Genomic DNA, 13,898 nt, shown 5'->3' with positions numbered 1-13,898 from the left:
CTGTACACACAAACAATACTGCAGGATCAGCAGTTCAGCTGAACTGTGAACGAAGAGGGAATCCTGGAATGAATTAGCTTACTTTTATATAAAGTCATTAATCAACCCTGTCTCCCAGAAATTAAGTTTATACACAGCTAATTTGCAACAGCCTGTTCTTCTGTTACGACAGGCCAGGTGTCCATCAAACTTCACCTAAAGCATCAAAAACTTTATTATTGCATATATACATTAAAGATGCAGCTTCACAGCAAATCATACTCTGAGCCAGTTTGTTTAAAGTTATAAGGAACTTGTTTTTAATCATACAACATTAAGTCTTGGCCCAGTTTTTCGCAGCTGTGACAGAGTCCATAACTCTGCGTTAATCATGGATGTCATGTGTGTGTACTGCAAAACACAAACAGACAAATATTGAATGTTCAGCTTGCACCATTGGCCTTATTGTGTGCATTGGCTGACACACAGACAGTTGTATGACGTGTGGATCTATGTCATCGCTGCATGTTAGGCTAAAGGCCAGGGCTTTGGTGCCGAGTTAATGATTTCTATCTCACTCTGGCTTTACCAAAATGTCTATATCTTTATCTTTTGAGGTTATACAACAGCCAAACACTAACTATAATAGTAAAATGCTGCTTGCACATTGTTGCATCATTATTAATAATGTAATTTATTAAATCAGTTACAGTCACAAGTACTTTGGGGGTCACGTGTGTATGTATTTCTGTTACATGACACAACATGTGCAAAACAATACCAAACACAAACAACGATGCAATAAAAACACCATCATTCATCATCATTCATGACTACATGTCTGAGCCATCTTTAAAAAGGTTTCCACTTGAGTTTATTCAAATCATGATCTATTTTGACCTCTGCTGACATAAAATGATCAAAACTTAATATGTTTGGCAGTGATGTCTTGTTTTTAGTAATGAATATCAATGGAACAACAGTCGTTCTGCAGAAAAGTAGAGGAAAGGGGCAGGTGCATGCTGGTGCTCTGAAAACAATGGAAAGCTGGTTATGTTTTGCCCGCTGGTTTGATCCGCTTAATGGTACTCCTTCTCGGAGTCATAACTCAGTAAAATCTGAACACAGAGACATGATAGACATATTTTTAGATCCCGTGTGACTTACCCTTCCCGATGATAACATTATATCCGATGTTCATCGCGATTAAATGCCCATAAATCCGCTTAGAAATCATAGAAAAAAAGACGCTCCTTACAACTCTTGAACCTGCCTGACGATCTTCATGTTTTTAAGTTTTCTTCATCATCATCGTAATTCAGAGATAGTTGTCTGTACATTAATGGGTACAATAGAAACAGGAACTACCAATAGCTAATTTGGCATACTTTCAATGGTGATTTTCCAAAACGTATAGTTAAACCAATATAGGTTCTGAAGTTGTAGCCCACAGCTAACTGGCTCCATGGCAACGTTGTACTTCCTGTTTACGTTTCCCAAATGTTGCGAAACTTAAATACATAATGGGAGTGGCAGTGGTGGGAACTAAGTACATTTACTCGAGTACTATTCTTAAGTACAATTGAGGTACTTGTACTTATTTCCATTAACTGCTACTTTAAACTTCTACTCTACTGTATTTCAGAGGAAAGTATTGTACTTTAACACCACTACATTTATCTGACAAGCAGAGTTGTTTCCCTGAGGAACATATTTATTTTAATATTAATATGTATTGCAGGACTTTTAACTGTAGCTTAATTTTTACATTAAGGTTCTTACCCAATAGTTATTCCGCCACTGGGAAGTGGAGGCTATTTACAATGTGTGATCAAATAGATAAATGCTGATTATTGGCTAATCATCATGGTACAGACCAGTGCAGTGTGATTGCATGGTGCAGTCAAATATGACCCAAGTCATTTAATACATTTTCAAGATTTTTTTTATTAAAAATATTCAAAACAGTTTTAAAAATACTTTCTATAACATTTAAAATACATTACTATTACAGTTGAAATGACATATCAAAGCTGTGAGGGACTGTTATTGTCTTTAAAGTGAGGTTTAACACAATAACTGCAAGCAAATAAGCACTTGCTAGACTCGTATTCATCATTTGTCCATTTCCAGGACTCTGAAACAATTGTAATTATCACATTTTGCTAAATTCAAAATTGGTCTTTGTAAGTGCCCCTGGGCCTCCTGGATAGTGCTTTCACGTAGTGTCACACAGTGCTCACAGAGTTCAGCGTCCAAATGACACCAGTGACAATTTCCCGTTGATCTCATAGGCTTTTCCTGAGGACCAGATGGACATATGAATGCAATAAGCACCAGAGGAAAGTTTGTTTTTTTTTGATCCGGAAGAGACACTGCACTTCCTTTTCATTAGTCTGTATACGTGGAGTTCATTGCTCACGCTCCCTTTTTGTTCTGCAGGCCCAGAGCTCCGTTCACGCAGTACGGGATGATACTGACAGTGACCAGAGGCACGGTGGCGCTCTTGCAGAAGGACAGCAGGTAGAACAGGGCCGCGGTGTGCGTGGGAGGCTTGAAGGAGTCAAACAGGTGCAGCAGGAACAGAGAGCTGATGACGCACCCTGCTTTGACCAATGTGCTGCTGCTCTTCTTGGTCTCGGTGTAGAGGGGCGAGTGCAGGCCCAGGCCCAGGCCAAACAGGGTGCCCATGTTACGCAGGAGGCTGGCGAAGGGCGTGGAGTCTAGGTGCACCCACTCGGGCTTCACGCACCACTTCTGGGCCTTCTCCATGGTCCACAGCAGGTCCACACCCAGAGCTTTGAGCAGGAGGTAGAAGCCAACAGCGAAGGAGGTCAAGAAGAGGGTCGTGTAGAAGTATTTCTTCATGCTGGCGTTGTAGATCCACTGAATTCTGTTGAAGGCTTCAGCCACGATCATACCTAGAATCCATTGAAAAGCCCAGGTCAATATTATGTTATATAGGAAGCGTAACAGCACAGGCTTGACAATTGTTCTTTGTCTGTTCCACTAAAGACTGACCTGTGATAACACCAGCAATGACCTGGTGGGGGAAGTGGGCTGCGATGAAGACTCTGGAGAGACAGACACACACCTGGACCCCCCAAAACAGTGTCCACAGAACAGCTTTCAGATACCTGTCAAATTCAGACAACTTAGATTATTTTATTTTGAAAAGGGCAGAACAGAGAGTGCAGCACTGGAGATTTAGATTAGTCTGATCATGACCCGGAAATAAACAAGTCAACCTTTTAAAGCAATATAACAACTGACACAGTTTTTCTTTGCTGCCTGGACGTCAAAACCACTCATGTATAATCTCCTCTTTACAAACCAATAGTTCTCAGAAGTCAATGATCAACCGCAGCACAGAACAGACACTGTGTCCACAATGATAAGCTCTGGGTGGTAAACAACACTGACATCAACGGGGAGAAGAGATCCTTTTCTCACCAGTCCTTGTTGGTGGATTTCTTGCTTCCATATTTCTTCTTGCTGGTCATGATGGTGAGGATGGAGGTCACCAGGGTGTAGTAGACACCAGCGGCTCCCATAGCATGGCCAGAGGGGCTGCCTGGACAACACAAACAGAGACAGAGGTAGATATCACAGACTGATTCACTCAAGTAGAACAATGACTGCATTGTTCATGTGTTGTTTTTTGTTGTTGTTTGATTTCCCCACTGAACCTCTCAGACGGCCCAAAAAGGTAAAATTATCCAATATTTCACAAAAAGCTAAGATCAGAGAAAAAAAAAATCCTGAAACTTGAGAGAGATTTGTGTAGCAGAACTTTTTCTACCTTTTCATCCGACAACCCCCCAGATTGGGAACCAGTGTACTAAACTATCTAACTGTATTTAAAGTAGTTAAAAGTAGCTGCCCTGGATCAGCTACAACAGCTAAATGCTACTTGATGCACTGATGCATTAACATTCACAATCTAATAATGAAATACATGATCATTTATCAGTCACGGGGACCAAGTACTTTTACTTTTAAGAGTTTAAGTACATTTTGCTGATAGTACTTGTATTTTAAACAACACATATGCATGATTACAAAGCTGGTTCACAAACTGCAGGTTCACTGTGTGGCAACTGGTTTGTGGTAATTGAATTGATTGTAACTTTGTTTAGGAATATGGGAATATGCACCACTTGCACTTAAACAATTGAAGACCTTCAATTCTGCAGCTGATTTTGTACCCACATAATAATACTTGTATGCAATGCACAGATAGTGTGAGGAACTGAGGGTTTAACAGGGATCCAGCAGCTCATTTTTGACCCCCAGCAGGAAAATCCAGCCATGTATGTATAGTGACATTTCTCACCTGGCCCAGTCTCACAGGTCATGGGGTACTGCTCAACGTGAGGAGGAACAGTGTTTGCATAATAAGCCGCCTCATGGACCCACCAATAAGGCCTCTCCCCAAACAGAATCCTGAAGAAGACAACAGTAACACGTACTCGGGTTATAGTCTTTAAGGACACATGAGTTTGGTGAAGAACTTCTAATTCAAAGATTAACTTAACTCACCATTTGAACACCAAGTTAAGCCAGTCTCCGATCACGGCCACCCAGATGAGCTTAATGCCCACTGAAGCCCGCAGTTGAAACCACAACGGGAAGAAGATGAAGAAGGTGTTCCTGAGGTCTGCCGCCCAGGAGACCCAGAGAAACAAGCCCTGGGCATCCTGATAGTTGGTCTGCAGGTAGTGGGTGGTGCTCACCCCAAAACCCTGCATGGCGTCCATTATAGCGTTCATCTTAGCCTCAAGAGGGAGAGACAAGTCTCAGTCTGGTGATGTGTGAGTCAAAAAAACAAGACTGTTGCTATCAGTTACACAGCTGGTTGGTTTTATACCAGAGGGACCCACCACCCAAACGCATGCTCACGCTGCTCTTTGGACCTTGCACATGTGTAATAAAACACCGGGAGTCAGGAGCGTTTGGGAGGTTTGTCACACAAACATGTTGAAAAGATAGCGGGAAAACAAAATGTCAATTGGTATCTTTCTCACTGACCTACTGTACGCAGCACAGAGAGGATGATGTTGACCAATGGCTATATTTCACAATGATGACTTGAATCAGACTGAACAGTTTAGAGTAATATCTCCTTTTCAATGACCTGCAAAATATATTTAAATACCAGCTAAGTCCTCTTGATTTCTAAGAACAAATCACATACTCCACAGAGCTTACGTTTAGGCTAAAACTGACTATAAGGATGTTTTTTTTCCACAGGATTCCTTTGCCATTCATGCAGCCACTGAGTAATAATTTGTCAGTTATGTAATTGTCTTTTTGATGATTTGGTGAAAACATCTCACTGGTGGAGGTAGTGTGGGTTACATAAGGAGATCAATGATTAAATGATTGGGTTTGGACTGAGTAGAAGCTGAGGAGATAGTCGATGATAAAACAGAAAAAGCAGATTGCCAGAAGTTACTGCTCTGTCATGACAAACGGGTCTGGCAGCGGAGCTCAAGATGAGCTCATGTTTGATCTTGTTTTTGGGGGACACGATTGTGATAAGGCTGTCCTAATTTCTCACACTGGGATCCCAAGCCTGAGTAGGAAGACACAAACGACACACTCGACACTATCCATGGGACACAGAGTGTAAATTGTGAGCCAAGATCAATGGATTTCAGAACAGAAGCTACTTCATTTTCACTGCTCAGAGGAAAAAAAAGGTTTTCCTAGAAATCTGTGATCTGTCAGTGGGGTGGCACCTGATTTCTGTAATGATGGGTTTTAGTAGAGGGGGCCTCAGGGGTGTAAAGGTTAAGGAACCTGTCTGCACTGTTCCAAAGGCAAACAAATTTGCTAGCCTTGAGTAAAGTCCAATAGGGATCACACAGTAGCAGAGCAGAGGGGACTGCCTGAAAGAGCTTGGCAGAAACCTCACTGAAAAAGAAGACAAAACACCCCAGATTCAGTGCATCATCCTCAGGGGGAGGTCGTCATATCATGGATCTTCTCCACAGTTGGGGGGTTGAGCTGGCGGTCCACCTGCAGACCAAATACAGCAGGTATGAGGGCTTGTTCAGCCTGGCGTCCACGGTGGCCGATCTGCACACAGCGTTCTTCTGCTTCTTCCCGGTCTGGTTCCACCTGCGGAGGGACACGGGGCTCAGGCTCATCTGGGTGGCTGTCCTGGGAGACTGGCTCAACTTGGTCCTGAAATGGTAACCCGCTAAAACGAAACGGTGAAGTCAACCAAAACACACACAGCAAGAGAGAACTGTTGTATTTTCATTTTCTTGGTCTTTCCATGGCAGGGTTCTGTTTGGGGAGAGACCGTACTGGTGGGTTCATGAGACCCGGTTTTATGGAGCAGGATCGGCTCCTCCTCTGCAGCAGTTTCCCATCACATGTGAGACGGGACCAGGTACAGCTCATGACACACATGATCGATGTCTTTTCCTGAAGATTTTGCCTGTTACAGTGTGACTCAGTGAACTATTCGTCTGGTTGATACTTGAATACATCACAGCAAGATAATATCTGCAGTGTTTGGCAAGCGCACATGTCGTTCTTTGAATGAGTTTAGCCTAAATCTGTTCCTTGCAGGAAGCCCTTCAGGTCATGCTATGGGTGCAGCTGGTGTCTGGTATGTGATGGTAACAGCGCTTCTATCTATTGCAACAGAGAAGCGATGCCCCCCTTTACTGTACAAGTGAGTCTGTGGTAATACAATCATTCATTTCTGTGAAATCTGGCCCGTAGGTGTCAAATAAAACGGTCATCTTGTTCTCCAAACCTTGAGGCCCATGTTCAGTGTTCACTCTCTGTCAGATTCTTGCAGCTAGGCCTGTGGGTGCTAATGGGCCTGGTAGAGCTGGTGGTCTGCATGTCCAGGGTCTACATGGCTGCCCACTTCCCACACCAGGTCATTGCTGGAGTCATTACAGGTTAGGCTGCCCAAGTAAATTCAAGATTGATACGTTTTGTACTGACGAAAGTTTGTTTTTGTTATGGTATATTTGGAAAAACCTTTTGAGTTAGTTCAGGAGCTCTACTGGCACGTTAGGCTTTTCAGACATGTGATGGACTGTCTTCTCTGTTTCTGTGTCAGGTTTACTTGTAGCTGAGTGTGTCTCGAGGGAGAAATGGATCTACAACGCCAGCATGAAGAAATACTTCTGCACGACCCTCTTCTTGACCTCCTTCGCTGTTGGCTTCTACCTCCTGCTCAAAGCTCTGGGTGTGGACCTGCTGTGGACCATGGAGAAGGCCCAGAAGTGGTGCGTGAGGTCAGAATGGGTCCACCTGGACACCACGCCCTTCGCCAGCCTCCTGCGTAACATGGGCACCCTGTTTGGCCTGGGCCTGGGCCTGCACTCGCCCCTCTACACCGAGACCAAGAAGAAGGAAACAAGCACCAGTTTCAAGATGGGATGTATTATTGTCTCCTTATTTCTGCTTCAGCTGTTGGATGGATGGACATTTTCTTCTGAAAATCTTATGACTTTCTATTTCCTGTCTTTTGGTAAAAGTGCAGTAGCACTTTTGATCCCAACCACTCTGGTTCCCTGGGCTCTCTGCTGGATTTGCAAGGGAAAGAGAGAAGACAAGAACTTGTGATTCAGGTCCAACTTGTCGTTTAAAGTCAATTATTAGTTTAATTTTGACATTGGACTTTTAGGGCAACGACCCTGAAGGACTGGATATCAGGTCCTTACAGGAATATGTACTGTAGTTTGACATTTTGGTAAATACTCTTATTCACTTTCTTGCTGAGACTTAGAAGATAAGATTGATACCACTCGAATGTTTACGCTAAATATGAAGCTACAGCCAGCAGCTGTTAGCTTAGCTTAGCTTAGCTTAACAGGGAAACAGTTAGCCTGGCTCATTTGTTTAATTGGTACAAAAGCTGAAGTATAAAAATGTCATGTTGTGGTTTTACAGGGGGTTTACCTCATGGTAAAACTACAAATTGTCTTTTTTATACTTTGGTTTTTGAGGTACAAGATATAAAGCGTTAATTAGTGAGGTTTGGAGGTGCTAGTAGGCAGATTTTGTTACCAGACCAGGCTAACTTTCCCCCCACTCTTTCCAGTCTTTTAAAGCTAAGCTAAGCTAACCGTCTCCTGGCTCACTGAACGCACGGACATGAAAGTGGTATATAAAAAAAACCTCTGGGAATATGTTTAGGACAACTTTTCTCTTTTCTTTCAGAAAAAGAAAAATGTCAGGAGTATACACATAAAAAGAATAAAGAATATATTTTTATACAAATGTAGATAGCACCTCAGCAAACAAAAGTGTTTCTTCAGCTCAATGATGCATAAATGATGAAAAGGAAATATTGTTAGCAATTTAAATAAAAACTGTTTTTATAATCATTTGCTTTCTATAAAGAGTTGTACTTATTTTAGTAACACCGCGCTCCCCTATCGGTTTTCTCCGAATGTCTCAGACTGATACTGATTAATTCTCCGGCAGGAACAGCCATTAAATATTAACCAGAGCATGCACCCTTCACTCGGCAGTCCCACATAGTGACACCACAGCCATGAGCTTTCAATAGAGACATTCAGGGTCAAGGGGCAGAAAGTGTTGCAGACAACACGTGTGCCCCTTAAGGCTCTAAAAGTAGTACATTGCTCAGGCGACATATCAAAGGAACTTCTGATGTATGGTACTGAGATCAGCAGGATTGCAGAGAGAGACACACCTCTGCTAATTAGATTATACAACTGCTGAGTGCAATGTCTCCCAAAGTCACTGAAGTAGTGATAAAAAAGTAGGAAACTGATGACCTATAGTTGGTGATAATTATTATATTATAGGAATTTTCAAAATATCAAAATTCAGTTTTTTCCCCCTTAAAAAAATTTAATCTTTATATGTACTTTGACATATTTTCATCTTATTTTACAAAACATAATTGATCTCAATTGTACACAACACAGTAAGACATGGTCCAGGTGGGAGGGAAATGTGAGACCCCTTCTGATGACATAATAGCTGTGGCCGTGTGACATTTCCCACCTGCAAATCCCAAGTCTCCTTTTTAACAATCTTATCTCTGAGGTCCCTCTGAACTCTTTTCCGGTGCTTATCTCATGGAGCCGTATCTATAAGGCTGCATTGTGGGTGTGTGTAAGACAGACGAGGGGGGGCGGGGTAGTTGGATCAGACACTACAACTGCGTCAAGAACATTAAGCAACACTTCACTGTTTACATCAGTACCACGGTCAGCTCATGTTGGTTGTTTTTCTCAGTTATGATGTGCAGATTTAATCTGATCGCTTCTGTCTCGTCGGGACAACAAAAACATCCACCTCAGTCTGAGAAAGCACGTCAGACGTAGTGCACGTTAGTGATGTAGTGCACGTTAGTGGTGCAGTGTTTCCCATACTGAATTTATTCAGGCTGTCAACCCAAATCATTAATTAACTGGTTAATGGTGCAAATTAGGGGAAATGGGTTAGAAGTTAGCTTGTAAATGCTGAATTGTTTTGCAGACTGTCAAAGCCTCCCATCATCACAAATACTTTATGACCCTCAGGAAACACAGCACTGTGTTGTTCATGCACTATAATCTTGTTAACTTTCCTTAGAGACTTATATATTATTTGCATATTTACAACAAAGAGCACTACTGTACTGTACTGCTTTTTATTTGATAAATGTTCCCACAACAATGAAATATATCTGCATATCTTGGCAGGAACATCAGTGTTGTCAGTGTACTGTGCTTGTGTCTTCCCTTCAGTCCAGCTGTGAAGTCTGCTGATGTACAGATGTGATAGTTAGATGCCACAGTGACATCTGCAGGTCAAGAGGAAACATGGCTACCCAATGCTTTCCTCAATTCTGATAACTATTTTACTGTACGCTTTGACTCAAACCAAACCAAATAATCACTTTTTGTAAAAATAAATATGCCAAAACAGAATTCAAAATCTCTTATCAAAAAATGTTTTATTCAGTAGAATCAATGCCTCAACATAAGAGATGCTTTGGTGACTTATGAATTTTCACTGAAAACCAATAAGCCTGTGGACCTAAAACCTGCGTAGTATTCATACTAAACTCAGTAATGTATAACAAACATATCCTATAAACATTAATCGGAGACTAACATAAGACTAAAAAAAGAAATAAGTGACAAACATTCAGGGAAGCAGTGGGTATGAAACAAACCACTTTACTTTCTTAAGAGCTATAAATGATGCAATTTCACAAAGATCTGAGGACAAAATGTTTAATTAAAATTAAAAAATACATAGCGCTTTTTGTTGTCTATGATCTATCTCCCCATTTTCCTTCAAATGGTTTAAAACAAGAAAAATATTTTACAATTAAAACAAAACATGTGCGTTGTGTCCATCTATGGAAGCTATGTTTTTGTACTGGGCGGTGTTGATTGTACTGAAGTAGGTGAATGTCTAGTTGTAGTCCTGTGGACCAGTGTCAGGCTACTGTAGCTCAACAGGCATGGCAGGGAGACAGGGGGGATGGAGATGGGAGGTGGAGGCTCAGATGGTTGGATGAATATCAGTACAATGCGTCAGTATTACTGCTTCGAGGCCTCTTGATCTTCTCAATGTTCTTCAGGATCATGTCGTGTAACGTTACCTTCACAGAAAAAAAACAAACAGACAGTATGACCATGTGGAAAATACAGCAAAAGTGAAAATATTTCCATTAACTTGTCAGTTGTATGTTGATATAAAATAAACTTTAATGGATAGTGATATGAGAAATAAAGATCATGACATACGTATTGATTTCTGAGCTCCGAAACTATGATCTTCAGACTGATGTACTCCTTCTCATCAATCTCGGTTACTGTGCGCCGATAGTCCTCCTAGTAAAATAAACAAAACAAAAAACACATCATTAGTTTCAGTTAAACATTCGATTGCTAGAGTCAACCACTACTGGGTGACTTCTATAGCAGTTGCTATAAGTTACAGTCCTTAATATATTCATTATTAGTGGCGGAGATACGCACAAGGGACTCGCAGGAAACGATGCAGCATGTAATCCAGCGCTGCTGCTTGTAATTTTACCTCATTGATATCAGCCTCTCTGTTTACTGTTCGCTCTGCATCAGAGCTGTAGTAAGTTTCAGCGTGAGCAAATCAAATGTTTCCTACTGCTGCCTGTTCACATTAAAAGCTTTCAACTGAGGAAACACAGGGGGGCTTTTATTGTGAAGCAGTCACAGGAAACAATGTATTTGTCACAGATGTTAGTGCCAACAGCAAATGTTTTTGTTTTTTGTTTTTTTTGAAAAGCACAGAAACAGAAAGAAGGCCCCAAAGCATCATGAGGCTTCATCCACCCATCACTACTCATATTGAAAACTGAATAATTTAAAATGTCGTGTATCATTGTATCCTGTCCTTTGTGCTTTCATTCTTCCAAGATAATATTCACTTACCACATGTGGATATTTTGCTATTTTAGAAACCAGCTTTGCCCTTGTGATGTAGTATCTAGAAGTAAAGAAGAAAAACAAAATGTTGGCGAAACAATGCAGAACCAATCTTGTAAATTATAAAGACAAGTAAACCTTGTAAAAAGAAATGCAGCAGCCAAGCGATCTTATGTGGCACCAGTTTCATGCCTCATACTGTATTACGTACAATTTGGTTAGGACTTCTACAAACCTTGATATCTGATCGAGGTAAGACGCCGCCTCCCCTTCAACTGTTCTGAGTTCGGCTACTGTCTCCTCCTGGATGGACACTCCGAAGTTGTTGCCATCCTCTATCCTGGGGATAAGCAGCTGAACCCACATTTTGACCTGCAGAAGAAAAGAAAACTGCTAAGAAAAAGGAGAATGCAGCATCTGGGATGCTATCAGTCGAGTCAAGATGTACAGCAGTCATATCCACAACACTTGCAGCAACTGTCTGGGAAGGGGTGCTCAACATAATTGGCACTCATGTAGGGTTACTGCTACCAATCCTGAAAGTAATATAACATTACTGAGATAAACTACTGATGGTTACCGGTTAAATTACATTAGAGGCATTACTTACTGTGTTACATTTCTCTATGAGTGTCCTGATCTCTGGTTTGACCTTTTCAATAAGATCAACAAGGTTTCCGTTGCTCTTCATCATCCCACCAGGCATGACAAAGACCTTGGTGCCAGTCACTGGGTGAGACGGTAAAGAGAGAAAGAGAGTAAATAAGTTTCAAACATATAAAGAAAAGGGGCCAAGAAATTATTATTATTTATACACAGAGGATTGCTTTAAATCTATTTTACCTATTTAATAGTCTTATACTCACCCTTGTCATCCCCACCTCCATCCTCCAGCTTTCTCTTTTTGGCATTTTGCTGTGAAATAGATAAAAACAGGATCAAGGTACGTTCTCACCTCTGCTAGGCACACAGTAGTAATTATAAGCATTGAGGATTTAATTGGAACTCTAAAATGGAGCCTCACCGCTTCTAGTCCGTCATGCAGGTTTGAGACTAGGATGGGGTCTGGCACCGTCAGGTTTATCTCCGAGTGTATCTCCTTCAGTTCAGAGATGTTTATGATTGGATCCTGAAAAACAACAACGATACTAGCTGAACAAACAAATTATGCTCTGTGACATGACAAGATTAGGGGTAGGGTGATATGACGATACACACCATGAGATTACAAGAGATATTTTGCCAAACCATTTCTACAGTGATAGTTATCCCTTTAATATGTCTGTTAGGCCAAATCATTGACAGAACCAAAAACATTTACCTTATTTTACCAATAAACAGTTGGCAGAACCATCTCACCACACACTCCATAAGTGGCTGTTCTTTAGCTTTTGATAGTATAACAGTGCCTTTTTCAGCAGATTAAGTTTTGCCAGTTGTCATGAAATTGTAGATGTAGCTAATGACCAATTCTCGTATAAAACTACATATACCACACACTCCTAACCAGGATGTACACAGATCTAAGACTATTCAATGTGTATTTAGTTGAATGGACATGCAACTGACCTTTAGGAAGTGATCAAGTTCCAGCAACTTCTTTGGGAAAAAATTCGCAACTAGATCCTCTGCCTGAAAGAAATGCAACCTTTTCGTTGAGCCTTGCTTGAAAACCAATGTTTGCTGTATGTGTAACAGTGCTCACAATACATGTTTCACATATTTACCGATACTTACTTCTGAAGTGATACGTTCCCTGAAAGCATCAACCTGCAAACACATAAGACAAGAGTCCCAATATCACATCGGCAGCAATTCACCAAATGCAAAGCCATTCATTTTTTTTTCCTAGCTAAACGCTTTTGCGGGCCTACGTTTTATTAGACTTGGAGTGGGTTTATTTTGGCCGAAGTTATCGACATGGACTCTATAAACGTGGTTCATGAGTCAGTATAAGAATTAAAAGCTATAACATTAGGTAACATGACGCAGGTAACGGTTATGACAACGGCAGCTTGTTGAGGTGGCTAACCTGGTAGCTAAGGCCTTTTTAGTGCATGTGCTCTTCCAACAGTAACCGTTATTTAGGCACACAGTGCTGTAACGTTAACTTCGCTTCGCTCCTAATGAAGCTTAACGTCACTGTGACACAGCACCTGTTGGGAGGTTTGACCGGTGTATTGTAACCGGCGGGAAACAAGCCGGTTAGCCGTCGTTAGCCTGGCCTTATCAGGAGCTCTCACATCATGCTACAAAACGTGGCTAACATGCTAGCAAGCAAGTGGCAACAACAACACGTCGTGAAACGTTAACTGGAGTTTCCGAAAGACGAACCATACCTTGGTTTTAAGTTCATTTTTCACCTTGAGGAGTGAAGACATCTTATGTTGTCAAATAGCCGAAGAACGATTGTCCCAACAGCATTAAATTCACTTGTAAACGTGTGGCTTATTGCTTGTCAGCCACACTTCGTGAGCTTAAAGATGACGACTTTGACACGCGACAGAC

At 41.4% G+C, this 13,898-nt stretch overlaps 3 protein-coding genes across 6 annotated transcripts; 1 reads left to right on the top strand and 2 right to left on the bottom strand.

The window, feature by feature from the left end:
* Positions 1-2,397: 2,397 nt before the first annotated feature.
* On the bottom strand, positions 2,398-4,763 carry g6pc1a.2 (glucose-6-phosphatase catalytic subunit 1a, tandem duplicate 2). Its single transcript, XM_070927443.1, has 5 exons — positions 4,522-4,763; positions 4,316-4,425; positions 3,433-3,553; positions 3,001-3,116; positions 2,398-2,900 (listed from the first exon to the last, which is right to left on the bottom strand). Exons 1-5 carry the CDS (start codon positions 4,749-4,751, stop codon positions 2,398-2,400), a joined length of 1,080 nt encoding a protein of 359 aa, XP_070783544.1. The 5' UTR covers positions 4,752-4,763.
* Positions 4,764-5,961: 1,198 nt separating this feature from the next.
* Positions 5,962-7,578, top strand: g6pc1a.1 (glucose-6-phosphatase catalytic subunit 1a, tandem duplicate 1). 3 transcript variants are annotated; one of them, XM_070926481.1, is made up of 5 exons: positions 5,962-6,179; positions 6,273-6,382; positions 6,565-6,635; positions 6,761-6,905; positions 7,070-7,578. In XM_070926481.1, exons 1-5 carry the CDS (start codon positions 5,962-5,964, stop codon positions 7,576-7,578), a joined length of 1,053 nt encoding a protein of 350 aa, XP_070782582.1. The 3 variants fall into 3 exon arrangements, with proteins under 3 accessions (XP_070782582.1, XP_070782580.1, XP_070782579.1); XM_070926479.1 differs by having other exon boundaries at positions 6,565-6,664; positions 6,790-6,905; XM_070926478.1 differs by having other exon boundaries at positions 6,565-6,670; positions 6,790-6,905.
* Positions 7,579-10,197: 2,619 nt separating this feature from the next.
* On the bottom strand, positions 10,198-13,867 carry psme3 (proteasome activator subunit 3). Of its 2 annotated transcripts, none has more exons than XM_070926483.1 (10): positions 13,730-13,867; positions 13,128-13,160; positions 12,960-13,022; positions 12,397-12,519; positions 12,257-12,305; positions 12,001-12,119; positions 11,626-11,762; positions 11,397-11,451; positions 10,731-10,817; positions 10,198-10,585 (listed from the first exon to the last, which is right to left on the bottom strand). In XM_070926483.1, exons 1-10 carry the CDS (start codon positions 13,769-13,771, stop codon positions 10,505-10,507), a joined length of 789 nt encoding a protein of 262 aa, XP_070782584.1. In that variant the 5' UTR covers positions 13,772-13,867; the 3' UTR covers positions 10,198-10,504. The 2 variants fall into 2 exon arrangements, with proteins under 2 accessions (XP_070782584.1, XP_070782583.1); XM_070926482.1 differs by having other exon boundaries at positions 12,415-12,519.
* Between the last annotated feature and the right edge of the window lie 31 nt (positions 13,868-13,898).

The sequence above is a fragment of the Enoplosus armatus genome, chromosome 20 (genome assembly GCF_043641665.1).
Source record: "Enoplosus armatus isolate fEnoArm2 chromosome 20, fEnoArm2.hap1, whole genome shotgun sequence".
In the NCBI taxonomy this organism is placed as follows: domain Eukaryota; kingdom Metazoa; phylum Chordata; class Actinopteri; order Centrarchiformes; family Enoplosidae; genus Enoplosus; species Enoplosus armatus.
The sequence above is the reverse complement of the archived record's forward strand: the minus strand, read 5'-3'. Positions and strand labels throughout refer to the sequence as shown.

What these genes read in the sequence shown, in the direction of transcription:
- g6pc1a.2 (XM_070927443.1), bottom strand. Translation starts at nt 4,751, where the DNA reads ATGAACGCTATAATGGACGCCATGCAGGGTTTTGGGGTGAGCACCACC. An exon ending in AAATCCACCAACAAGGACTG is followed by an intron (nt 3,117 to 3,432) that starts GTGAGAAAAGGA and finishes TGAATTTGACAG; the next exon opens with GTATCTGAAAGCTGTTCTGT. An exon ending in CATTGCTGGTGTTATCACAG is followed by an intron (nt 2,901 to 3,000) that starts GTCAGTCTTTAG and finishes AATGGATTCTAG; the next exon opens with GTATGATCGTGGCTGAAGCC.
- g6pc1a.1 (XM_070926478.1), top strand. Translation starts at nt 5,962, where the DNA reads ATGGATCTTCTCCACAGTTGGGGGGTTGAGCTGGCGGTCCACCTGCAG. An exon ending in CTCAACTTGGTCCTGAAATG is followed by an intron (nt 6,180 to 6,272) that starts GTAACCCGCTAA and finishes TTTCCATGGCAG; the next exon opens with GGTTCTGTTTGGGGAGAGAC. An exon ending in CATTGCTGGAGTCATTACAG is followed by an intron (nt 6,906 to 7,069) that starts GTTAGGCTGCCC and finishes TTTCTGTGTCAG; the next exon opens with GTTTACTTGTAGCTGAGTGT.
- psme3 (XM_070926483.1), bottom strand. Translation starts at nt 13,771, where the DNA reads ATGTCTTCACTCCTCAAGGTGAAAAATGAACTTAAAACCAAG. An exon ending in AAAATGAACTTAAAACCAAG is followed by an intron (nt 13,161 to 13,729) that starts GTATGGTTCGTC and finishes ATGTGTTTGCAG; the next exon opens with GTTGATGCTTTCAGGGAACG. An exon ending in GGGAACGTATCACTTCAGAA is followed by an intron (nt 13,023 to 13,127) that starts GTAAGTATCGGT and finishes CATTTCTTTCAG; the next exon opens with GCAGAGGATCTAGTTGCGAA.